Consider the following 27,139-nt stretch of genomic DNA (forward strand, 5'->3'; position numbering starts at 1 on the left):
TGCTGGGAAAGGGGACGACAGAGGATGAGATGGTTGGATGGTTCGATGGCATCACCGACACAATTGACGTGAGTTTGGGAAACTCCGGGAGTTGGTGATGGACAGGGAGGCCTGGCGTGTTGTGGTTCACGGGGTTGCAAAGAGTCAGACATGACTGAGCGACTGAACTGAACTGAACTGAGCACACAACCAGCATTTCATAAAATTTAGCTGATATTGCTTCAAATATGTACAGTAGAGGGAATTTGTTCTTAATGTGATTTGATTATGTTGTGATTTCTCCCAAAATTTATGAATATTGAGATGTATGTTTAGTTTTATAATGGAAGATGAAAAAGGGCTTGAGAGCAGTATTTCACAGACAAGTATTCTATGTGAGGGCTTCCCTTGTGGCTCAGCTGGTAAAGAATCCGCCTGCAATGCGGGAGACCTGGGTTCGATCCCTGGGTTGGGAAGATCCCCTGGAGAAGGGAAAGGCTACCCACTCCAGTATTCTGGCCTGGAGAATTCCATGGACTCCATAGTTCATGGGGTCACAAAGAGTCGGAAATGACTGAGTGAATTTCACTTCATTTCATTATATGTGAGACTTGTTTGTAGTGGATCAGATGGTTCAGCTTAGTTGGGTCCCTGTAGTAGTGATACCAAGCATAATAGAGCCTTAAATATTGCCAACTTTACTATATAACCGTCATTCCTCTATTATGTATGAATAAGTGCATTATCCTTGAATCTATATTTTGAAGCAGCATAGACTTTTTATATATGTGTCACATGTACTTGATATAGCCCTGTGGGTTTTATTTTTTGGAGATTCCTGATTTGACAAAAGATGCGAATCTTATCCCAGAAAAAATGTACATGTGCATATTCAGCATTTTATATACATTTGTAGGAGGTACAGGGGCCCCTGCAGGACCCAGTCCACGGATGCCGATTGAGACTATATCTACACAAATAAAGAGAAGTAATTGGTTAACGAAGGAACAACAGAATTCCAGAAACTTGAGGCAGACATGGTCGGTGGAATGAATGAACAGTGTGAAAGAATGAGTGGTTAGGAAACCTGTGTCCTAGGTTGGCTTGACTTCTAAATAACTAGATGTATCTTTAAGGGCAGGTCACCCTGGCCTTTCTATAGTTAGTTTTGGTTTTCTCACTTTTAAACTGAGAACATTTGTAAGCCTCCAAAGTCTTGTAGTCGGTAATCTTTGAAGCACTCGTGTAATTCAGAGACTTCTCCATTTCAAGCTGAATCTAGATTAAATGTGAGACCTGGAAAAGAGAGGCTGCATTTGTTAAGCATGGAGGTCGTATGTAGTGACTATAAGTGGTGGAATCATGAGATGTTCTGAGCAGGAAACTTAAGGTGAAAACCTTGGGAAGTAAAGCTTGGAAAGTAGATCAGGTCGGATATTGCCTTAGGATGGCAAAATCTCTCAGAGAGAATTGAGTCTTTTCATCTTTTATCTCTGCATCTAGTACAGCTTTGTTGTCGTTCACTCGTGTCCGACTCTTTGCGACCCCGTAGACTGTAGCCCACCAGGATTCCCTGTCCTATACCATCTCCCGGAGCTTGCTCAAACTCCTGTCCATGGATTTGGTGATGCCATCCAACCATCTCACCCTCTGTCGTCCGCTTCTCCTCCTGCCCTCATTCTTGCCATGAACTGTATGAGCAGTCCAGCTTAGTAAATGATTATTAATGAATGAGAATGTGATAGGAGCTGTTTAACTTTTGATCTGATCCTTATGATGAAGAACAAGTAACCCACTGAGAGGCCTGTGATACTATGAATGAGGAAAAGTATTTGATAGGCACTCTTGTATTTTAATTTTAATAGCTTATTAAATTTTGTATATAACACAGTACTGGGATTACCCGCCTTTGCCCACAGACTTGTGTATTGTATAGCTGAACATTAAAAAGAAAAAAACCCTAATTTAAAAATCTTTATATGTATCTATCACATATAATAAACTCAGGTAATTTATTTATGTTAGACCAAACATAATTTTGGTGTTCGGAGGAAAATGCATAATTTTGTTGATATATGAACAAATAATAGAACAACCTAAATTAGACATTTAAATGCAGTGTGTATATTCTACTGGAGTTAAGTGAAGTGAAATTGAAGTTGCTCCCTCGTGTCCGACTCTTTGCTACCCCATGGATTGTAGCCCACCAGGCTCCTCCGTCCATGGGATTTTCCAGGCAATAATACTGGAATGGGTTGCCATTTCCTTCTCCAGGGGATCTTCCCAACCCAGGGATCAAACCCGGGTCCCCCACATTGCAGACAGGCACTTTACCATCTGAGCCACCATGTAAGCTTAACTGGAATTAAGGCAAGCTATAATTTCCAAATGCTATTAGTACTTAAAAAGAATAATTCTTTATTGCTTATGTAATATATGGACTTCAGTTTCCAACTCTTCAATAAAATGTATGAAGCATTGTCAAAGGGTGCTTTCTTTTGGGGATAATTTGTTAAAAAATAGTTTTCATTGACATATGACAGAGTTCTGATGAAGAATGCTATTATTATTTATAATCAATCTTTATAAATCTCTAGCTTTTTTGTTGCTGAACATTAGGAGAATTCCGGGAAGGTTTTTTACGTATGAGTTGGGTCCATATTTTGGTCAGGAGTAGGGAAATAAATAATTTTCCTAAGGCCTCTTTAGCATGCACACACTTAAACACATATATGCATGTATGAAATCTGTCTTGCCTTAGCAGCAAATGCTCTGGCAAAATGCTTACTTGTGTTGTCTATACTGAGTGACGAAAAAGTTACATAGTACCTTGCCATTCCTATAATATTAGTTTATCCAATTGTTTCACTATGTCTGAACCCCCTTTATGTTAATCATCTTTCTTAAAGTAGCACTTATTTATTCCACTGGAGAAAGAAGTCATTAGGTAGTGTTTGTATCGAGCAGTAAATCATGTTTAGTCTTCAGCTAAATGTGATAAAGATACTGAAAAAAATGGTGAGATATAGTCTGCTAGTGTGTATTTATTGAGTACCTATGTTCTTAGACTAGAAAGGCCAAGAGAACTATCCATCGACAGGGCTGATTTAAGGTGCTACAGCTTTACAATTAAAACAATATTTACTTATCTGTGTTTGTGCAGATTCAGTTAAAATATTCATTGAGCATCTGTTTATCTCAAATTGGGTCCATTCTTTTTCAACCCCCTGGAGAGATCGAAGGGAACATATCCACATAGATATTTTGACCGACACTTCCTTTGAGACCGTGGTGTTTTGTATATCGTGGAAATAAAAGTTTGGAGTGAACCAAATTCTAAGTAGAATCCCACCTCTCCTATTTATTAGTCAAATAGTCTTGGGTGAGTCATTTCAAATCCTTGTAAAGTGAAGTTAATTCTTGTCTTAGTGTTGCTTTGTGGATTAGACCAGATGATAGACTGTAAATGCTTAATAAAAGTAAATTTCCTCCTTTGCCTTCTTTACTCTGAGAGATTTTGATACGATACTTACCATGGTAAATGAAGAATTTTTTACACATTGTATTGAGGGCTGTTTACTTCTCCTTTAAAATAAACTTTAAGTGGAATCACTTTCAGTTGATACACAGGAAGGCACATAAATCACAAGGACACACAAAGTGAACTTGCTTGTAACCAGTGCCCAGATCAAGGAACATGTGTGACCCGTGTTTTGTAAGGTTTTCTAAACGCCCCCTCTCAGGTACTTCCCTATCCCCTCACCAGCCTCTTCCAAAAAAGAGCAAGCATCATTCTGACTTAATTACTTTTCCTTATTTTCTAACTTTCTATCATGAAAATTATATGGTAAGATTTTGTGTTCAGTTTTTTTTTTTTTACTTAAGAGTTTAAGTGTGTGAGTCATTCTCTGTTGCATCATCAAGCTACAGCATTTAATCATATGATAGTCAGTATTGTCTATAACATTGTTTTTAAAGGTGATGGACAGGGAGGCCTGGCATGCTGCGGTTCATGGGGTCGCAAAGAGTCGGACACGACTGAGCGACTGAACTGAACTGAATTAATTTATGGCTGTGCTGGGTCTTCATTGCTGCGTTTGCTACTCTCTAGTTGATGTGTGTGAGCTTCTCATTGTGGCGGCCTTTCTTCATTTGTTCAAGTAGATCCTGCTTGTGCTGGAACTCAGATTGGTTCTGGATATAGGGATTACATGTGTTACATTTCCTAAGGCCTCTTTAGCATGCACACGTTTAAACACACATATGCACGTATGAAATCTGTCTTGCCTTAGCAGCAAATGCTCTAACAAAGTGCTTAGCTGTGTTGTCTATACCGAGTGACGAGAAAAAGTTTTTAACTGTGTTTTAACTGAAGCTGTTGACTTTGTGAACACAAGGCACAAGACCGAAGATTGGGGAGCAGATAGCAGGGGATGGTGTGTGTGAAGGCTCTGAGCTGGGAAGGAGCTTGACAGAGGGTCTGAGGTCCTGTGCCCAGCAGGAGCTGGGGAAGCTAGCCCGCCCCAGTGAGGGAGAGGGAGGGGCAGGTCCCCATAGCAAGGGTTTTAGATCTTATCCCAAGTGCAGAGGGACTCCAGTGAAGGTTTTGAGCTGTCTCCCCGTCCTGGTTTGATTCATCACATTTCCCCTACCTGACCGATCTTCTGCTGTTAGTGTTGGATACTGTGTGTCAGTCACATAGTCTGCTTGCCATTCAGACAGTTTACTGACTGAGGGGGTCCCTTGGAGATGCCAGACTTTTACCTTTGCAGTCACGTGTAAGCAGGTCCATATTGGGTGTCCTCGCAGCTTTGCTCGTGTTCAAACGGTATAGGATTATAAACACGAGCTGCCAGTTTTGTCCTTTGGTCCAGGGTGGGTACCTGCCTGTTTTTTTTTTTTTTTTAAAGAGGAGAACGAAAATTCTGAAAGATGAGAACAGTTGTAGTTTCAGTTCTTGCTCTTCTTCCCACTCTCTTTAGTCCCAAGATTTGGAAACCCTGTAGCTTGCTCTTAATTGACCTCAAGGAGAGTCAGAGGGCTTAGAGAGTCTTCTCGAGTGTGGCTCCTGCAGTCTGTCACCTCCTCTCCCCAGTACATGCAGTTCCTTTTTCCATACCCAACATCTTACCTGTTTTTTCTTTTTTTTTTTTAATATAATTGGCATCATTGACTTAGCTAATAATTAAATGTTTGTGTTGTGAATTATGCAGGGGAGGAGGAGTGAGCCACGGGGTTGCCGTCTGTGTCGGTCCTGTTAGAGAAGTGAAAGAGGAGTTATTTACCTGCAGTCTTAGAGCTAACAGATGGCTTCATTCACCACCCTGTGTTTGGAGCCTACTTCCTTTCCTCTCTTATCTAGGTTTTTCCTGTAATATGATGCATATTGGGTTTAATTGTAACATAATTGGGTGAAATAAAAGTTATTACCTTGTGTGTATGTGTGTGCTCAGTCATGTCGTGACTCTGTGAACGCATGGACTGTAGCCCGCCAGGCTTCTCTATCCACGATATTAATATCTCTCCCAGGCAAGAATACTGGAGTGGGTTGCCATTCCCTTCTCCAGGGGATCATCCCATTCCAGGGATCGAACACATATCTCTTGTGTCTCCTTCATTGGCAGGCGGACTCTCTACCATTGAGCCACCAGGGACGCCCCTTACAGACTGCGTTTATTCTGATGCTGCTTTTCTTTCTTGAAACATTTCTGGAATTCCTGTAAGGGAAATTGTGTGTGTGTGGGGAGGGGGGGGGCGGGGGTGGTGGTGGTCTTTTTTTCTTTTTTTTAAAATTGCATTTAGCAGTAGCATATCTTCATCTTTCTTTTTAGATCAGTTGTACTTATGGAATTTTTGGAAAGGCTCCCTTGAGAGCCAAGTGCAGATCTCCAACTGGAAATGTGCTACAGGAAGGCAAGGATAGTGAATTGAAGTTGGAGATGGGGTGACCGACATCGTGGTTCTTCCCTGATTGGAGTGAGTGGGTGGTTGGTTCCTGGGACAAGGGGTTGCAGTGCTCCAGCTGGGATGGTTCCAGGCAAATGAGTCTGTGTAAAGGCAGTGATTGCAGCCAGAAGAAGGAGTGTTCCATCTAAAACAGAGAGGCAAGCTGAGGAGTTTTTTGCCTTGTGTTTAGACGTTCTTGTCAGTGGGCCTTGATGGAGGCTCAGGCCGAGATTAAGTTGGTGTACTTAATCTTGGTGTGTACTGAGACTAAAAAGGCTCATGAGATGAGATTCTAACCCTGTAGAGCTGCGTATGAGGCCCTTCACGGCCTCGCTCCTGCTCATCTGACCCGTGTCACGGTCTTGCCTGTTTCTGTTCGTGGGCTTTTGCGCACGCTGTCCGCTGGTCCCCACGATGTCCTGTGTCGGCTTCTCCCTGAGTAAGTGCCCTTCCCACACACGCTTCAGAACTGAACTCAGGTTCTCACATCCTGCAGAATACAAGGCTGCATTAGGGATGTCTTGCTTAATCAATATTTGTTGAATGAGTGAACAAATAATTTAAGGGTCAGGAGGTACAGTGAGAGTTTTGTTTTTTTAAGTGGGGAAGACTGAATACTACTTTGTATACTGTTTTGAAATAAAATTGGACATGTTCTGTTTTTCTGTGTCCTGCTAGTAGCTAAACATACAGGTCAGTATTTGGCACAGTTTTAACTTTTATGTTTTAAAGTAGTTTTCAAATTTATGAGTTGTAGTATAAAGAATCCCCTGTTGCTACCTACGTTTACTAGTAGTTATCATCTTAGGCGGGGGTGGAGGGGACAGAGAGTTCCACTTGTGTCCGCCGTCTCTCTGTTGCCTTGTGCCAGATTGGCACATTTAGGGGTGGCGTGTTCTGATCCTCCTTCATCCCCAAAACATCCACTGTAGCAGTTTGCGTTCCCTGATACAAGACTTGGTACAGCAATGTACACTGTGTTCAGTTGTCCTGTCTCTTTTCTCTTTTAATCTGAGAAACCTCAGGGTTTTTTTTGTGTGTGTGTGATAGTGACATTTTTGAAGAGCGCAAGCCAGCCGTTATGTAAAATGAGCCTCAGATTTGGTTTTCAAGTTTCCTCAGGACTAGATGCAGGTTTTGCACTTCTGACAAATGATATTTCTTTTCTCAGTTCATCACATTAGGAGGTACATATTGTCAGTTTGTTCCAGTATTGGTGATACTAACTTTGTCACTTGAGTTAAGGAGGTATTATTTGTCAGGTTTAAGCATCCAACCAGCAGTGAACAAAAGCCCCTCATTTTTACTGTGTCTTCTAGCCACCTTCCCTGGTGGCTGAGATGGTAAAGAATCTGCTTGCAATGCAGAAGACCTGGATTTGATCACTGTGTCAGGAAGATCCCCTGGAGAAGGGAATGGCTAGAGAGTTCCAAGGACAGAGGAGCGTGGGGGCTATAGTGCGTGGGATCAAAAAGAGTTAGCCTTGACTGAGTGACTAACACTTTCACTTTTCCAGTGTAAAAATAACAATTTTCATTTGAATTAGTAGGTAGTATGTACAGAGAGACTTTGAAACTTTCACCCAATGGATTTGTCATCTTTAATGATTCTTAATGAAAAGACTATATGTTGTCACCCTGCTAATTTAACTTACATGCAGAGTAATGATGCAAAATGCCAGGCTGGATGAATCACAAGCTGGAATCAAGATTGCTGGGGAAAATGTAAATAACCTCAGATATGCACATGATACCACTGTAATGGCAGAAAGTGAAGAGGAATTAAAGAGCCTCTTGAGGGTTAAAGAGGAGAGGGGAAAAAGCAGGCTTGAAACTCAACAACAAAAAAATTTAACCGCATCTGGTCACATCAGTTCAGTTCAGTCGCTCAGTCGTGTCTGACTCTTTGCGACCCCATGGACTGCAGCACACCAGGCCTCCCTGTCCATCACCAGCTCCCAGAGTTTACTCAAACTGATGTCCATTGAGTCGGTGATGCCATCCAACCATCTCATCCTCTGTTGTCCCCTTCTCCTCCAGCCTTCAATCTTTCCCAACATCAGGGTTTTTTCAAATGAGTCAGTTCTTTGGTGGCCAAAGTATTGGAGTTTTAGCTTCAGTATCAGTCCTTCCAATGAATATTCAGGACTGATTTCCTTTAGGATGGACTGGTTGGATCTCTTTGCAGTCCACAGGACTCTTAAGAGTCTTCTCCAACCCCATAGTTCAAGAGCATCAATTCATCAGCACTCAGCTTTCTTTATAGTCCAACTGTATACATCCATACATGGGTACTGGAAAAACCATAGCCTTGACGAGACAGACCTTTGTTTGCAAAGTAATGTCTCTGCCTTTTAATATGCTGTCTAGGTTGGTCATAACTTTTCTTCCAAGGAGCAAGTGTCTTTTAATTTTGTGGCTGCCGTCACCATCTGCAGTGATTTTGGAGCCCACAAAATAAAGTCTGACACTGTTGCCACTGTTTCCCCATCTTATTTGTCATGAAGTGATGGGCCCAGATGCCATGATCTTTGTTTTTTAAATATTGAGTTTTAAGCCAACTTTTTCACTCTCCTTTCACTTTCATCAAGAGGCTCTGGTTCCATCATTCTATGGCAAATAGAAGGAGAACAAGTGGAAGGCAGTGGTTTTTGCAGTAGTTTTTATGAATGTGAGAGTTGGACCATAAAGAAGGCTGAGTGCCAAAGAATGGATGATTTCAGATTGTGGTGCTGGAGAAGACTCTTGAGAGTTCTTTGGACTGCAAGGAGATCAAACCGGTCAATCCCAAAGGAAATCAACCCTGAATATTCATTGGATTTGTTGAAGCTGAATCTCTAATACCTTGGCCACCTGAGATGAAGAGCTGACTCACTGGAAAAGACTCTGACACTGGGAAAGACTGAAGGCAGAAGGAGAAGGGGGTGGCAGAGGATGAGATGGTTAGGTAGCATCACTCAGCGGATGTAAATTTGAGCAAGCTCCAGGAGATGGTGGAGGACAGAGGAGTCGGGTGTGTTGCAGTCCATGGGGTTGCAAAGAGTCAGACACGACATAGTGACTGCACCGCAACAGTGATTCTCATCTTAGTTACTGATGTGATGGTTAAAAGTGGTGATTTTTCTGTCATTTTTTTCCTGCATTTATTAGTTGACATTAAATAGATTTATCTGAATTTTAAACCTAATAAAATAAATTCTAAAATGAAACATTTATGAGAATTTTATAGGTTGGGAGTTACATGAAAAGGACTAGGGTGGGAGAATGGTTATAGTTGGATGATGTCAAAATTATCATTGTATGAATTGATGTATCTCTTGCTTTGATAGTTTCAGGTCAGCCCTGAACTATTCTTTGTTGAGGGAAGGGGCAAGGGTAGGACTGTTAAACTTGTTGGAATCATCTGGGTTGTTTAAAATCTTTTAAAAGTAGGAATTTAAAAATTCAGTCTAAACTGAATTTTCTATTTGGCCACAAAAAGAGGCAACTTAATTTAGGTTTTGATCAATAAGGTTCATTCTCAACATAGAATTAATGAATGACAATTTTTTATGGACATTGCCAGGTTTCCTTTATATAAGTCGAGTATGAGATTATCTTTCCTTTCAAAGGTCTTAGAATTTTGGGGGGAAGGAGCAATGTCAATAACATCTAATGTGGAGCAGATGTAATGAAGCCCTGATTTGGGTGGTGTAGGGAGCCCCCAATGTGCTGCAAGAGAGGAGAGCAGAATGATGAGGGTTACTAGGGAAAGTCTGGAGGTGGGGCGGAGGGGTTGGGCTCCACAAATAGAGACTTGTCCTTGGAGACTGTGGTCCACCCATGGTGGAGTCACGGGGAAGGCAGAGCGCATGCGTGGTTGCATGTGGCTGTGATGTGGGCTTTGCCTCTCACCTGGAACTTTAACACGTTTGCTTCCTGACTCAACACTGACTAAGCGTTTGTTACACTTAGGAGTTTCTGAGGCTCCTTTTGTCTCAGAACTGACCTCTCCTTAGTAGTGAAATCTGCGCATTATGTAGTGTCTTAAAGCAGCCTGTCAGAGAGAACTGTGACCCTTTTTTTCCTCCTGGACATTCTAACGTGGTGTAAAAGGAAAAACTGAATAACATTCTAGCACTTGTTTTTTATTAAGTGAAGTATAGAAACTTCGAACCAAATATTAACCTAAAAACTCACCTTGAAAGTTAGTGATGTATTAAATGTTTACCTCTCTGAATACAAAATTGCAGAGGAAAGGTCATTATGGGTGACTTGAAGGGCAGAGGTGGGTATCTGTGCCATTTTGATGTGTTGGAATATTGTCTTTTTAAGAAGTATTCCAAGTAAGTGCGCCATTGGCTGGCAGCCTAGAGTTACTTTCTATATGGAGATTTTGGTAGATGGAATTTGTTAAAATGGTATGTGACCTGTATTCAACTTCAATTTTGGACAAATTTAATTTTAGGCATAATTACATTGAAATGTAAACATAATATGTTTATGTTACAGATTTTAGAGAAATGCAGAAATTTGTTCGGTTCATAGAGTAGTGCAGGAAAAGAAAGCTGGTGAATTTGTGGTGTCAGTTATAGAAACTGGGCTAAATCTTAAACCACATTCAATGTCTTAAGAATGGAGTCCCCCCCCTCCCCCGCCCACCAATACTTAAGACATAGTCGTATGTGTTTATTGTCTTCATCCTCAGTTTAAGACTTTGTTTAATTCTCAATATAATAAAGTGTCCAAATCATAGGGCATTTTAAAATACAGAAAAGCCTTAAGGAAAAAGAAATGACTTCTGCTAGTGGTCCCATTCTCAGTTTGGGGGGAATTTCTTTTCCTCTCTTCCTCCCTTCTTCCCTTTCTTTTCTTTAGTTTTTAACTTGAGGACACAACCAGATCTTCCTGTAAATAAAAATTTTTTTTTCACTGAATCCCATAACATAAGCATTTTTGTTTATTACAAACTGTCATCATTTTAATAGCTCAGTTGAACTGCACCATGTCAAGTGAGCCATCTGTGGTTTACCAGATCACTCCCTCATTTGTTGTTAGACATTTAGTTTTTTGGGAAGGTGGAAGGGGCACTTTTTGCTATTATAAATGATAATGCCAAGGAAGCATATCTGAATGTAGTTTGTGTTAATGTTGTAGGCTAGATTAAATATGCAAGGATTTGTAATTAATAATGATAGTTATGACAAAAGTGAAAATAGAAATATTCCTGTTGTGCTGTGTATTTACCTAAGACTAAAAATTACAGTGTTTAAATTCTTTTAATTATTATCCTTTTTCTCTTTGGTCTCTCAGTCTTTGATTTGACCTTAGTCTTTTCATAATCTGTATTCACCAAATAATGGTTGGTAAATCCTTGAAATCTTTATTTCATGTACCATGGGTATTTTGGATATTTCCTATCTTTTTGTTTTCTCTTTTCTTGCATTTTATATTTTCCAAGCTTGTCTACTGAATGATAATGGTGAGGATGGTTACTTGCCCATGCATGTGAACCATTTCATTGCCTCAAAAACAGTTAAGTAATGTTTTCAGTGAAGTTTGGGGAGCCAAACAGAAGGAGCCTGTAGTATTTTTTGGTTTTTGCTTTTAAAGGGAACTAGTGGGAAGACAACTGTTTAATTTTGTTTTACATTATATACCATGCTTTGCAATTTAAATTGATTTTCATTTTATTGTAAATTCATAGTGACTAGTAGTTTTGAGTTTGTGGTTTTTCAAGTTCATCTGATTAAAAATACTGTATAAAATCTTGTATAGTTCTTCAACTTTGAGAATGAGAATGCTTTTTTTATACTGAATCTTAAGATTAATAAAACATTTTGGGTTCTTTAAAGGAGTTCCTTAAAGTCTTAAGAGTTCTATGAAAACAGTGGTTATAGATAGAGATGGGAATGTGGCTTCTTTCAGTTCAGTTCAGTTGCTCAGTCATGTCTGACTCTTTGTGACCCCATGTACCGCAGCACACCAGGCCTCCCTGTCCATCACCAACTTCAGGAGCTTGCTCAAACTCATGTGCATCGAGTCAGTGATGCCATCCAACCATCTCATCCTCTGTCGTCCCCTTTTCCTCCCTCCTTCAGTCTTTCCCAGCATCAGGGTATTTTCCAACAAGTCAGTTCTTTGCATCAGGTGGCCAAAGTATTGGAGCTTCAGCATCAGTTCTTCCAGTGAATTTTCAGGACTGATTTCCTTTAGGATGGACTGGTTTGAGTTCCTTGCAGTCCAGAGGACTCTCAAGAGTCTTCTCTAACACTGCATTTCAAAAACATCAATTCTTTGGCACTCAGCTTTCTTTACTGTCCAACTCTCACATCAACACATGACTACTGGAAAGACCATAGCTATGACTAGATGGACCTTTGTCGACAAAGTAATGTCTCTGCTTTTTAACATGCTGTCTAGGTTAGTCATAGCTTTTCTTCCATGGAGCAAGCGTCTTTTAATTTCATGGCTGCAGTCACCATCTGCAGTGATTTTGGAGCCCAAGAAAATAGTCTGTCACCTGTTTCCATTGTTTCCCCATCTATTTGCCATGAAGTGATGGGACTGGATGCCATGATCTTGCTTTTCGAATGTTGAGTTTTAAGTCAGCTTTTTCCCTCTCCTCTTTCACTTTCATCAAGAGGCCCTTTAGTTCCTCTTCGCTTTCTGCCATAAGGGTGGTGTCATCTGCATTTCTGGGTAAGCACTTTTTCTTTACCGAGGTTAATATGCATTTAATTACTGAATCCTCATACTAATCAAGTGTTCTGTTTTATAGGAGGGAAACAGCCTTAGAGAGAGGAGGTGGTGTCGGATGGGCCTTGGTCTTCCTGACACAGATAGTCATCTGCTGGCATTCAGATGATTTTAATAAAAGATATTTATAGAGAAAACACTGCTTTCTCCATCCCTAGAGGCGTCACCCAGTGTCCCTGCCTTATCAGAGGGCCTCTGTGAGGAGGGAGTGACTCTGTGCCCCAAAGTGTTAAGAGGGGAGCTCATCACCTTTCCTTATGAATTAGCTTAAAACAGATGACTCTCTTTCTCCTCTGGCTTTCATTTCGAAAAGGGAGGTTGGTGGAGTTGTTGTAAACACTTTGGATCCTCCCTGTGTGCAGATTCCTTTTTAGGGTTAAGAGGAGGTGTTTGCCAACTTCTTGCAGCTCTTTCTTCATTTTGAAAACCGTTCTCTCCAGTGCCATTAGGCAGCATAGTTTAGAATTTCTTTACTGTTTTAAATTTTAAGTAGGGGATTTTGTTATTTATCATGTATACCGCTTGAGAGTTGAACTTTTTTTTTTTTTTTTAAGCTGATGCTGGGGAAATAGAATTAAAAACGACCTCCTCCCAACCAGAAAATCTCGAAAAACGTAGAAGGGGAGGAAGCAATTTTATTGAGTAAGCATTAAACCAGAATGTGATGTGTATCTAGGCTATCCACTAGAGAAATTGCAAAGATAGAAGTCTTATTCTTTTGTATAGTTAAGTGGTTACAACACTTTACATCTGTGTTTTCAAGATACAATTTCCAGTTCTCTGGTATCTTTACGACTGGAGGTAGGTTTTGCAATTTGGAGATGGTTGACAAATTAGGCCATCCTGGGAAACTGGGAGATTGGGCATCTCTTTCTTGGTGATTACATATCTTAAGGAAACATTCCTGAGACGTGAGACTGGCTAGAGGCTTACTTAGCTTTTAGAAAGATTCAAGAAGAGCAGAAAAGGACTGAGAAGAGTTCTGGAAAAGAGGGAGGGGGAAGGAATGCCTTCCCCTTTGTTTTCAAATGGGAGAATTAAGTCACTTATTTCTAATTTGTGCTTATGTCAGCAACCTGTATTCTAAACCTGTTATTTTTATACCCATAGCCAGGGATGCTCTTAGCATTTAGGCTTGGTTGGAGTTAAAATCAATGTCTTGGATCTTTGTAGTGTAGCTATCACTAGGGACCAAAAGCTCATCAGGACAGTTTAGTTTTATCTGTTAGCTTCCAGAAGTACTCGTGACTGTGTCTTAGTGTCATAGTATTGACACTGTGTGTGTGTTATCTTTTGTTCACTCTGGAACTTCATGGTAGTTGCGCATTTTGGACTTCATGAGTGTAGAGATGAAATCTGGACAGTGATATTCGTAAAGCGAGTAGTATCAGACTCTTATACATAATAAAATGAATGAGTTGGAAGTTTTCTGTTTTTACCAGTTTTGAAAATACGCAGCAGGAAGCTCTAGATGCCTTTGAGACTAGGAGGGTTTAGCCATTGTTTCAGCCTTTGTCTGAAAGGGTACAGCCATATATGGGATTTAGATGCTAATTAGATTAAGTTTGTTGGTTTATACTAGAACTTGACTGAGCCTGTGGTTTGTGGCATGTCTTTTGCAGAGTTACCTTAAAGAGCCCTATCAGACACTTTTTTTTTTTTGGTAATTTAAATCATGATCATCAATTAAAATGAGAAAACTTGACCTATTAGCTGTGTAGTATGAACATAAAATAAATCATCACTGTGCTTGGCATGTTAACTTTCTACTATATCTTTATACAGAATTGTTGAGGGAAGTAATTTGGATAACTCAACGGTAATTTCGTAATAGTGGAGTTGCATTGAATTTTCAAGGGTTATCAGCTTTATTTTGGTGTTTCTAGAATAGAGGTGAATATTAATTGAAAAGATGTCCAGTGTGATGTATCAGGCCAAGTTGGTGTATTAAATTGGCATCATATTAGGTGGCAGTTTAGAATGGAATTAAAAGTCAAAGCATGAGGTAGTTTTAGAAAACATAAACTGACTCCTTAGAAGAGGGGTTATAAGTTCATGAAAGCATGATATTGACTTAGTGTAGTCTTTAAGTATTTTTAAAATCAAGATTTTACTGGGGGAAAATGTAATTTACTTCCAGGAATTCTCCCTTATATATTTGATTGGATTGTGCTAACAGCTTTTAAAATTTTTCAATTGTAATAGAACATAATAAATAACTAATTTTAAAGGGCAGCTCTTTCATACATATACTGTTTTCTTGACTCCCAATAAATAAAAGCAAGAATTGTTTTTATCAGAGATCTTATTCAGATAAATTATGAAAATCTTGTCAAAGTAGGAAATTTCTTAAAGTTGTTTTTTAAAAATGAGTTGTATGTTCTAAAATATTCTCTCTGATTGCTTTTAGGTTACCTAGGGTATGAATTAATACAGACTTGGAAACTGAAAGAACTTAGAATCAGCATTTTGAGGTAAATATGTAAACACTAAAGTAGTGTTAAGGTTCCCCCATTCTGCTTTGTTAACTTACTAGCAAAACCAATTTGTGTATGAAATGAGAAAGCTTAACCTCTACATGAGTGTCCTTTAAACTGCTATAGACTAGACCAGATGCACAAAAGTGAGAAGAGGCCGCTGCCAATTTGTTTTTCCCTGAGCCTGTGGTAATAGAGACACTCAAGTTAAGGAGCATAAATTAAATCTGGTACCAGATCTAAGAAAATCAACACTTGTTCATTGAATTAAGCTTTTCACGTCAATGCTTTATGCTTCCCTTTTGATTTCTAGTCTCTTTTAGGATTATTTGGGGCCACCCTTAAATTTAAATTTCTCCACAGTATTAACATTCTTGAACTGTGTTCCTGAGTTCTTTTATTCATAAATGAATTTAATGAAAGTTTATAGTTAGATTAATTGTTCTTTAAGATCATGTTTTAAATTTTCTTTGAGAAACGTAAATTGCTGATAAGACTTCATACATGGGGTGAAGACTTACGCCAGCTGATTTGGATTACTCAGACAAGTACCCCTTCTGGTGATCTTCTTTACTTCTCTTGTGTATTTATTTAGGAAATAACACATCTGGGCTGCAGCCCATGGGGTCGCAGAGAGTCAGACACGACTGAGCAGCTGTGCGCACATGTGCGCGCACAGGCACGCACGCACGCACACGCACGCACAGGCACGCACGCACACGCACGCACAGGCACGCACGCGCACAGGCACGCACGCGCACGCACGCACGCGCGCACATTTATTTTTTCCATTTTCCTAGTCACTCTTTAGAATTTTATGTACTTTGATTTCATTGTATTCATTTTAAGACCTTTCCTTGAACTTTTCCATAACCCCACCCCCTCCCCGCCCCTGATCTCTGGAAATTAGGCATGCTGTTGTTAACAGCTCATTCTCTTGTTCTTTGTTTTCGAATAAGACTTAGTATCCTAAAGTAACCCAGATGTCTTTTGTTTAAAGTTTAATACAAAATAATGGCCTTTTTATTCCACTTTTCATATCAATGGGACTTTCTTGTAGATGTGTTTATATTCAGTTTAAGTACAAGAATCTTAAACTTGGCTATTTTTGCCTTTATTTTTAGAGCAGAAGCTTGGGTATGCTGTGATTTTCCAATAAACTGCTATCACAATGTCAAAATGCAGTTCAGACAACAGCAACACAGAGATCTCAAACATTAAGACGGTAAATCTGGGCTTTATCCTATGTGGAAAAAGAAAGAGAGTTTATTCATGTGTCTTACTAAGTTATTTCTAAACGAATCATCCAAAGCTATGAAAGTCTCACCACTTTCGTGAGTGTTAATTGTTAAAATCTGTGATTGGAAAATAGTCACGTAGATTATCCTGTTGGCTCTGCTGAGGCAGTTAATTATAGTCAGTTAATCTCTGAAACTCTAGAACTTTTACTTACCAGTAGGGATTCAGAGCTTTTTATTAAGGCCAAGTTAAGAGGAAAAAAAAAAACTTATTTAAACATGCCAAAGAAAGTAAAAACTGGCAAAATTATAGGCTTTTTTAGTTTTCACGTTATTGGATTATTTGTTGGGTTTTCAATGTTGGATTTGCTTTCTCCGAGTAGATAGTATATTACTGGGGCCAGTCACTGTGATAAGTGAATGAAAATTAGTTTAAATATTGTGACCTAATGGGAATGTAATGGGAGGGTTCAATTCCTGTCCTCCATTTCCTTGCAGATTTTCTCTCCTGCATCCGCCCATCAGGGTGAGTCGGCGTGGGGTGGGTGTGCATTTCCAAACCAAGTACTGTAGAAATATCTTCTAAGCTGTCTGTGCTTCTGTTGTGTATGTTATTGTGTAGACATTCATGAATCTCTGATTGAGTTCGTCACGTTTTTATTTAAATGTATATATATGACACACGTATGGAAATTTAAGAGCTGCAGAGAATGAGGCGCACGTCCTGTTATCATAAAATGTGTGTGCCGGTCAGAGGGGGAGCCGTGTCCGTGCGTGTCTCTTAGGATATGTGCAATGTGATATAACTGATGAAAGGGAAAGAGACGCTGTGTGAAGGCTCTTGTCATGCACACAGGCAGTGTCTTCACTGTACAAAGCTGTATTGTTTGTTTGTCGCGTCTGGGCTGTACTTTGGTTTGCTAGGTGACAGAAGTATGTGGGAGATATACAGCTCCTGTACTCACGGAGATCCTGGTCTCATGGGTCGTATTTAAAACTATTTGGAAGTAATTTCAAACTTACAGAAAAGAATAAGACTAGGACAAAGATTATGTGCTTTTCCTGTTTTGCTCCATTTGCTTTATCAGTCACATCCATTCTCTCTCTATGTGTAGTTTCTGGTTCTGAACCATTTGAGAATAAGTTGCATGCATTACGGCCCTTTTACTCCTAAATACATCACTGTATTTGCCAAGAGTAAGGATGCTCCCCTGTGGTAATCATGGTGCAGTCATCATCTCAGTGAGTGTCACAGTGCATTGTCTACAGCCTCATCGCTGCACTCTATAATGACCCTTATAGCCTTTGTTCTGTAACAGGGAAGGATCTAGGCTGAGGTCAGTTACTGTGTTTAGTTGTCATGTTTCTACAGTCTTCTTTAATTTGGAACATTTTTAGTTTTCTCTTTGTATTTTATGATACTGATAATTTTGAAGACTGTCATGTGCCCTTAAAAAAATAGAGCATCCTTGTATTTTTTAGACTATTCTAAGCCTATTCTAAAAATAGATTTTATTTTTTAGACTACTTTTATATAGTCTATAATAAATTTTTAAGTATTTATAAATAGATTTTTTGACACTATTCTAAAAATAGAACATTCATTTATGTTTTAGACTATTTTCTGGCTCTGTCATTACTACTAATGTTGTCTCCATCAGAAGAAATGGTGACAGTGGTAAGAAGGAGGGCTCCTGGAGGTGGAGGAAGTGTGTGTGAGGATTTACGTCGCTGCCCTCTTTTCTCCTTTGAAAATTTCCATCCACCACCAGGATTTGGGCTTTTTTCCTGATCCCTCCACCATTTATTTGTTTGGTCTTGGATTAACATTTGGGTTGGGTGGAAAATGAAGCATCAGGCTTAATATAAATAATCCTGCCAGTGAGCGGCCTAGAGTAGTGAAAGAGTACAGTTGTCCCTCGGTGCTCGTGGTGGTTGGTTCCAGGACCCTCTGATGCCCAAATCCCCGGATGCTCATGTTCCTTGCATAGTAGAGTTGACCCTCCTGCATCCGTGGATTCATCTAACCAAGGATAGATTGACCTGTGGAATTGGAACCTGCGGATAAGGAACACCGTGTGGAGATGCCCCAGGAATGGGTAGCCTTGTGGGAAGTGCCTGCAGGTCTCAGCCTTAGGCCTTCAGCATGACCTGCTGGGTCTCACGCTGTTAGGTAAAATAGCCTTCCACTTCAGGTTCTTTGTAGCAGGGCTGAGTAAGAAACTTGAATGATCAACCTGAGACTCTTTATCCTGTGGGCCTGCAGAATTGAGAGAAGTGAATGCTGAGTATAAAAGAGGTACAAGGATGGCTGTTGGGACTTTGGTTCAGTAGAGAATGAGCGCATTATTTTCTGTGGAAAATGTAGTTCTGTTTGACCCCGGCAAAAGAAGGACTTGATAGTTTCTCGCAGTGTACTCTGGAACACCCTGCTTGTCATCCTCCTCTGTGAAGGATGCCGAGAACAGCCATGCTCTCTGGTCCACAGACACACCCCGTGCTGAGGCCTGCGGCCGCATTTACTGGACGTGCTATTGTATTAACTGGGTGTTGAATTCTTGTCAGCTGAATTAAGCTCTGAAATCAAAATTGCGGTATTAAGCCTATGCATGCAAGAGACTGTACTCTCGAGGCTTCTTGGTGGATTAGACACAACAGTTTAAGTCACTGTGTTGTACCATGGTTACAAATTTAACAGGTCAGGAGGTTCAAAGTATTTGTTGTCAGGAAACAAAGAGTGGGGATTCTTTCTTTCCAGTCTCATAGAGTAATAACAGTGAACACTGCAAAGCAGTACAAGGGGAAATTCCCTTCTACAGGGCAAGTCAGTTCTGCACTGATGGACTTTCTCATAGAGATTTGAAACCCTAACCGTTTATCTGCAGGCTAGGAATTTTAAAAAGCCTGAATTTCTGTTTTATCCTTTTACATAATCAAATATATCTTTGGGGAAAAATATGTGAAATATAGAAGAGTGCTTAGACACTATGAAGTAGCTCTTATTTCACAAAATGGTGTTGCCTTGTTTTATCTACGGTATGCATAATTTTAATGATACTTGTATAAATAGTCGATCAGCTGTGCAATTAGTGATAGGGTGTCAGTTAAGAAAAATGACCCTCCTCTATGTTTATGGTCCTTTGATAAAATGACCGAATGTTGGCGGCATTTGACTCCTTCCTGTGTGTACGCGGTGTGAAGTGCCTTTCATACAGTTTTCTCATTATTTTATCAATAATAGCATCATAGAATTTACGAATGTTTGAAATATATTTACATATATATTTACATGTTTTGTATATAAACATATTTATTTTAAAGAGCATCATAGTATACAGATTTTCTTTTAAAGGTATTTTATGGACATGGTTCTATGTCAGTAAATCTAGATCTGTATTATCTTAATGGATTTAAAGTTTTCCATTTTAAGACTAGACCATAATTTACTTAAGTAATTTTTGATTAATTCATTTTGAGGTTATTTCTTGCTCTTAAGTAATAATGTGGCAGTAAATATTCATGTGTTTACATCTTTGTGCATCTGCCTAATCCTTTTAGGCAGGTTTCTGGGTATAGAATTGCTGGGTTGGCGAGTGTAGGATGCTTGACTTTTAAAACAGATCCTCTTAGATCAAGAAAAAGCTGAAACAATTACAGGGAGAATTTGAAAAGGCCCGTAGGAATGATATTCTGACGTTTCTCTAGTTTCTGCGCTCTCTTTTGTTTTTTAACCCTGCATGGTTGTGTAATGGTATTCTTTTTCCCTTTTGTAGTAAGCTGTGCTAGAACAAAAATGCAATGAAAGAAACACTGGATGAATGAAAAGCCCTGCTTTGCAACCCCTCAGCATGGCAGGCCTGCAGCTCATGACCCCTGCTTCCTCACCAATGGGTCCTTTCTTTGGACTGCCATGGCAACAAGAAGCAATTCATGATAACATTTATACGCCAAGAAAATATCAGGTACTAATGAGAACACTAATACTGGAGCATTTTCACTAAAATGGAATATATTAGCATATAGTTGACACAACTTCTATAAAACTCCTTTACCTTTTTAAGCTTTCCTCTTCTGATTAATTTTCTCATTCCAAATACTTTTGTTCTTAATAGTTATTTTCTTTTCTAACATCTGCTGGGTAATTGATTTGATAGTTTTATTGATGAAATTTCTTATCTTTTTTACCCTGTGAAAACCTCACTGTTCCTGAGTATCTATTTGGGTGTGTCTGTCCTCATGATCTGGGTAGGAATCGAGATTGGTTTGAACAAACATAGACTGTCAGACCTATGGTTGTAGTCTTTTTTTTTTTTAAAGAAACAATATATTCTATTACAGTTGGTCTAAAGTGGTAAATAAGAGTAGATCAGTATAATAAGCAGTAGTAAAATCATTAATGTTCTTCTTTACTTTGACTTTGCTGATGAATTGTAAATAACCACTTATTTTCCATTCAGTTATAGTGTTTCAGTTGTTCACATCATTCTAGAAAAGTTTCTGTCCCTGTGAAAATGATTTTTAAAGAAATTGTAAATGCCATTTCAGCACATTTATACAGCACAGCTGTGTGTAACCAGCATTTTAATACCTCTAATTATTATTATATAAACATGTAGAAGGTAAGCTTTTTGAAAGGGCAGATTTATTGGAGGAAGATTTTAGAAAACAATGCAATTTTCTGAATTGAAACAAAATCCAGTTTTTAAAATTCTGTACTTAGATAAGAAGTGTGTAATCTTTTTTCCCCACTGTATTTCTAGGTGGAACTGCTTGAAGCAGCTCTGGATCATAATACCATAGTCTGTTTAAACACTGGCTCAGGGAAGACGTTTATTGCAGTACTACTCACTAAAGAGCTGTCTTATCAGATCAGGGGAGACCTCAACGGCAATGGCAAAAGGACGGTGTTCTTGGCCAACTCTGGTAACAAAGCGCTGTTTTGTCAAATTGTATGGAGGAGATTGGATGAGATCTCATGGTTAAGCAGATTTGCTCTTGGGGTATAAAGTTAAAGTCTTGAAAGTATAGAGGTTGATGAATAATGTGCTTGTTGAAGCAGAAATATCATTCTGTCTTATTTCTTAACTTTAAATAGTATTTCTCTTAAATGATAGTCATCTTATTTCATAGATGTTAAACATTAGCTTTCTTCTTAAATAGAACCGCATTTAATTCTGGCTCTGCTCTGATCTCAGTAGTTACTTTGTTTTTAATGTTTTAGTTTCACAAAGTGTTATCATAAAGAGCTTGATTATAGGTAACTTTTTGATTTATGATTTTGCTATACCAGTTGTAGAAAAAAAATCAGAGGCTTTTTGAAAGTTAGATATCAGTAAGAGTTTAAAGTATAGGTTTTTATGTGTTTGGGGTTATATATTAAAATAAAAAGTATATAATGTGAACATAAACAGCTCAAGTACTAATATAACCATGTCACTCCTCTCCTTTTTTTCTTTTCTTTTTAGATTGTTTCAGCATGTGATGTTCTCATGTGCTTTAAATATATATCAGTCTGTGTTATTTCTTGGTGATACAATCTGATTGTATTGAAGAAAGCTGGAGGGGTGGATCTGCAGTAGTTGCCATTCTAGCCTAGAAATTATATTCTTAGATTGGGGAAAGTCACCTTAAAGAAATAAGGTGGTCTAAGACTTTATAAAGTGAGTGACAGGCGGGGTGGTGAGTATAAGAAGCGTATTTTGGAGGTAACTGTGAAAGTATGGTTTTAAGTTGGTGATGTAAAAAATTAGTGGTTAGATATAATATATAATAATAAGTATTTCCCTTAACTGTTTAATCAATAGTCATCCAGAGAGCCATTTAGGTAAGAGTTCTTGTATTTACATGGGATATTGTATTTGTAATCAGCAAACCAGGTTGCTCAACAAGTGTCAGCTGTCAGAACTCACTCAGATCTCAAGGTTGGGGAATACTCAAACCTGGAAGTAAGTGCATCTTGGACAAAAGAGAAATGGAACCAAGAGTTTACTAAACACCAGGTAAGACTCATAAAGAAATTTCATTTAATAAGTCTGTACAAGCCCTTGATTTATAAGATGACCTGAAGCCTTCGTCATGTGAATTAGGTTTAAAGACTCTCTTTCCTGTTCTTTGTCAACCTAGAAATTACCCCATGCATTTTCTTCTTATAATCTCATCCTAAATCCACATGAGCTGCTCCTTTATGTTGCTGTTACTGAACAGAAAAGAAACAGCTTTACAGTATGATTTCCTTTTTGAAAAATGCAAATTCCTATGACCTAATTTCATCTTGCAGATAACTTGCTTTCAGAAAGTTTACTCGAGTTAAATGCCTTGACATTTCTTGGTTGAGACCTTAGTAGTTTTGATGGAGTCTTCCTGTAACTTGGTTTCCCTTGTGGCTCAGCTGGTAAAGAATCTGCCTGCAATGTGGGAGACCTGGGTTTGATCCCTCGGTTGGGAAGATTCCCTGGAGAAGGAAAAGGTTACCCATTCCAGTATTGTGGCCCGGAGAATGCCATGGACTGTGTCGCAAAGAGTCAGACACGACTGAGCGACTTTCACTTCCTGTAACCTAGATGTTTCCATGTCACCAGCTTGTGTTGAGGGCCTTTCACGTGTTGGTGAATCTGAAGTGGTTAAGAGAGGTTTCCTAACTGACCTCAAGCAGTCCCTGGTCTGCTAGTATATCTTACATATTGGGTTAAGCTTTCTCAATAATGCACTTAAAATCCACAGAATGATAAGCCATTAAAAAGAATTAAGGAGTCCGTGTCTTCTTCCAGAAAACCTTGTCAGTTTGACAGGAAAAAATTGTGTGAATTGTTTTGTGATCTGATAAAACTGACATGTCTTATCAGTCAAATTACGAGGAACCTGAAAACCTGAAGTAGATTGAGTAGATTTATCATAAAAACGTGGTCTCCTTTATCAGTATTTTTTTTTCCATGTCTCCTTGTTTTACATCTTGATTCTCGAGTATGAGCTTCCATACATTGAGAATGTTTGTTGTAATTTTTTTTGTTGTTGTAATTTTTAATGATGACTTTTTTCATCCTCACCTAAAATACAGTGGTTTCCTAGTCTGATTTCATAGAAGTATATCCAGGCAGGTGAATGGCATGTTTGTATACTGATAGCAGTTTTATTTTAGGTTCTCGTTATGACTTGCTATGTCGCCTTGAATGTTTTGAAGAATGGTTACTTATCACTGTCAGACATTAACCTTTTGGTGTTTGATGAGTGTCATCTTGCAATCCTAGACCACCCCTACCGAGAAATTATGAAGGTAAGTTTTTAGATTTTATCAGTGTTAATAATACAGGTCAGATTACTGAGTAAAAGCAGTGTTTTTTATACCAAAAGCAATATTAGTTATCACTTTTGGAAACTTGGTTTCAGTGTAGGAATGAATGAATGAATATTAAACTAATGTTCATTTAAATCTGTAATTTATAATATTAATACATTTATAACTTCTAAATCTATAATAAAAGTTTAAACAATAAAAATAAATTATGTGATCTATCATAAGTGAATTGCATAATCTATCATAGCATATTTAAATGTTCCTTTTTGATAAATTGATCTTTTAAATAAGCTACAGTAAATTCCATAAGTTATCATTTTGGTGTTGGTTAGGTCTTTTTGACATGTTTTATCAAGATGCTGTCTCTTTGGTTGGGGCCTTGCAAAATGAATTCCTTACTGTCAGTATCTTTTGTTACATTAGCTTTGTGAAAATTGTCCATCTTGTCCTCGTATTTTGGGACTAACTGCTTCCATTTTAAATGGGAAATGTGATCCAGAGGAATTGGAAGAAAAAATTCAGAAACTGGAGAAAATTCTTAAGAGTAATGCTGAAACTGCAACTGACTTGGTGGTCTTAGACAGGTAAGCACTTAGGATTAACTAGGCTTCAGTGAAACCTGCTAGGATGGTTTTAGGCCTTCGGTTCCATACTCCCTTGGAAGACCTAAGAATTCCTTATCAGGTAGTCATCTTCAGATGCAGGAATTGAACCTTGGTTCCAGAAAGTGTAACAGATGGCGGTGTTTCAGCCTTAAGTGGGAATATTGCATACACATGGGCCCAGCCTGCTTGCTTATGTTGATGAGGGCTGGGATCCCTCATGATGGTTTGAAAGAACATTAATTTATTTAGAGAATTCAGTATTTTACAGTCTGATTGAAAATAATGGGAAACACTCTCTGATTTTGAAAATGGGTGTGAATTTCTGACCTGTATATAGGTTTGTCTCTTTTTGAGGAGGTTGCTATTTTGAGTTTCATTAAAACATATAACGCAGCCTTTGTGATCGAAGTTGGTAGAGGGGAGCCTTTATAAATTAGGTCTTTAAATTACAATAACTAATTAAATTCATATTAAAATATCCTTATATCCTTGTTAGGTACAGCCTTTAACAAGGTTAAAGATTACCAAGTGGTGGTTCTTGAAACAGTTACACTAGAGAAGACTTATTTCTCAGATTGTGAAGTTAAATCACACTTGGGTTTTGAGGACTGGCTCCACTAGTGTGTGACTTCAAGTGAGTCATTTATTGTCCCTGAGCCTATAAAATGGCATTACCAGTGGTCTCAGGGGACTCTTGGGTGATCAATTACATTGACATGATAAACACCTTGCAGTGTATCTGTCACTTGGTAGAAATTTGGAAAGAGTTCTCTTTGTGGAATGAGAAGAAAAGCTAACGTTTAGATTCATGGAAGTTAGGATCCAGATGTGATATGAGATACAAATCTGATGGCCTTTAGGGTGTTTAGGTAAAAAACTGATAGATATTCTATTGCATTTGGCATTACTTAGCTCTCAAAATCTGACTCATAAATTCTAGTTGGGAATAATGAACACTGTCATTTTTAAATATGTCTTTAATGTATTTCTTTTCCTTAATTAATTATTACATGTGCTTTTAAGATTGTATGTGTTGTTGTCATATTATGAAAGGCATGAAATATCTAGGGAATTTGATTGAAATGTAGGGGAGCTTTCCTTATTGAGGACATGTTAAAATATGACAGCCCTAAAAAGGAATACATTTGAGTCAGTTCTAGTGAGGTGGATGAACCTAGAGCCTGATAATACAGAGTGAAGTAAGTCAGAAAGAGAAAAGCAAGTGCCACATATTAACGCATATATATGGAATCTAGAAAAATGACTACTGATGAGCCTATCTGCAGGGCAGGAATAGAGACTCAAGACGGAGAGCACGTAGGGAACAGATGTGTGGACGCGGCGTGGGCAGGAGAGGGTGGGTGGGGCTGAGAGCAGCCCGGAAGCGTGCACATTACCTGTGTGAGGGAGACGGTGGTGGCTGCCGTCTAACCGGCAGCTCTGGCCGCCCTGACAGCGTGCAGGTGCGGGGGGGGGGGGGGGGTGGGTTCAGGAGGGAGGGCACGTGTGTGTGCTTGTGGCTGATTTGGGTTGTTGTGTGGCGGAGGTCAACACAGTACTGTAAAGCATTTATCCTCCAGTTAAAACTAAATTAGAAGAAAGATTTATTTAAAAACCAAAAAAGTTGACATTTGCAAATGTTAAACGTTTCAAGTAGTATGGAAATAGATACATTTAATGATAACCCTTCCTTATGATCTACTGCCTTCCCTTTTTCTGAGTCTGAGAAGGAATCATTATTGAGTTTCTTGACTATTTTGACTAACTTTATTTCTCATTCTGGGGGATGCCTTAGGGGGCAAAAGATGAAAATCTAAACCTAAAAATCAAAATGAAAAACCTGGGATTAACGATGAAACAACAGAATTCTTTGACTATTAGCCCTATGCATTTATTGAAACTTAGCCAGCAAACATAGTACAGCTAGAAGTGAATAAAACTTGAGGAAGGCTTGTTGTGAGCCTGTGTGTTCTTCCAAGTAGTTACACGGCTGAAAAGAGGGAGTTTCTTTTTTGGTTTGGATATGTAATGGATGGTAATGCTGTAGTGAATTTATTGTGGTGTTGACAACTTTTGTTTCTGATGTTACAGATATACTTCTCAGCCATGTGAGATTGTGGTAGACTGTGGACCATTTACTGACAGAAGTGGGCTTTATGAAAGACTGCTGATGGAGTTAGAAGAAGCACTTAATTTTATCAATGACTGTAACATATCTGTACATTCAAAAGAAAGAGATTCTACTTTAATTTCTAAACAGGTAAGCATATACAAAGTACAGAGAATATAATAAAAGGGTTTGATACATTTTTAATGTTGAATTGTCTTTTAATGAAGCTGTTTTATATACATTTTAGTTTAAGACCTTACCTTCTTGTATCTTTGGACATTTTTCATGGAGTGTATCATATTGGGTTGAGTTTACTGTTACCTGACAGACATTTCTGTTATTAAGTATAGATCACCCTGGTTTAAGGAGGTGTCATGATTGTTTGAATATAAGAAGTGGGTCCCAATTTTTTTTTCTTAGTCAGATGAGTTAGTTCCTGATCAGACCCTGAGCTGAAAGAATTCTTCCGCTGTTTCTCTGTATGTAACTGGACATGAGCCCATCATCTCCGAGTAGGGCAGCTTTGAGAAGCGATTCCTTAGAACAGTGGGCCTCAGGGTGTGGAACCTGGACAAGCAGCATCAGCTTCCCTCTGGAACTGTCTCGACATGCACATGAGAGGCCCCATCCTTGCCCTGCGGAATCTAAAGCTCTGGGCTGGGAGCCAGCTGTCTGAGATTTGAAGCCCTTCAGTGAATCCTGTTGCCATTAATTGTCCCAGGACTTTGCAGCCACCTGTGAATGTTACCACCATAT

General features: G+C 38.8%; 1 protein-coding gene across 5 annotated transcripts in view; it reads left to right on the forward strand.

The window, feature by feature from the left end:
* DICER1 (dicer 1, ribonuclease III) overlaps positions 1-27,139 on the forward strand; it is a 72,333-nt gene that overhangs the window by 5,892 nt on the left and 39,302 nt on the right. For 2 of the 5 annotated variants that reach the window (XM_020899139.2, XM_070477890.1), the window contains exons 2-9: positions 15,073-15,136; positions 16,264-16,364; positions 20,151-20,339; positions 21,138-21,300; positions 22,246-22,376; positions 23,513-23,647; positions 24,092-24,252; positions 26,365-26,533. In XM_020899139.2, coding sequence (XP_020754798.1) covers positions 20,196-20,339; positions 21,138-21,300; positions 22,246-22,376; positions 23,513-23,647; positions 24,092-24,252; positions 26,365-26,533 — 903 coding nt within the window. In that variant the 5' untranslated portion in view covers positions 15,073-15,136; positions 16,264-16,364; positions 20,151-20,195. Of the gene's footprint in view, positions 1-15,072; positions 15,137-16,263; positions 16,365-16,875; positions 16,904-20,150; positions 20,340-21,137; positions 21,301-22,245; positions 22,377-23,512; positions 23,648-24,091; positions 24,253-26,364; positions 26,534-27,139 lie in introns of all 5 variants that reach the window. The other 3 variants (XM_020899140.2, XM_070477889.1, XM_020899141.2) reach the window with 3 other exon arrangements.

Source organism: Odocoileus virginianus, chromosome 16, assembly GCF_023699985.2.
Source record: "Odocoileus virginianus isolate 20LAN1187 ecotype Illinois chromosome 16, Ovbor_1.2, whole genome shotgun sequence".
Taxonomy (NCBI): Eukaryota; Metazoa; Chordata; class Mammalia; order Artiodactyla; family Cervidae; genus Odocoileus; species Odocoileus virginianus.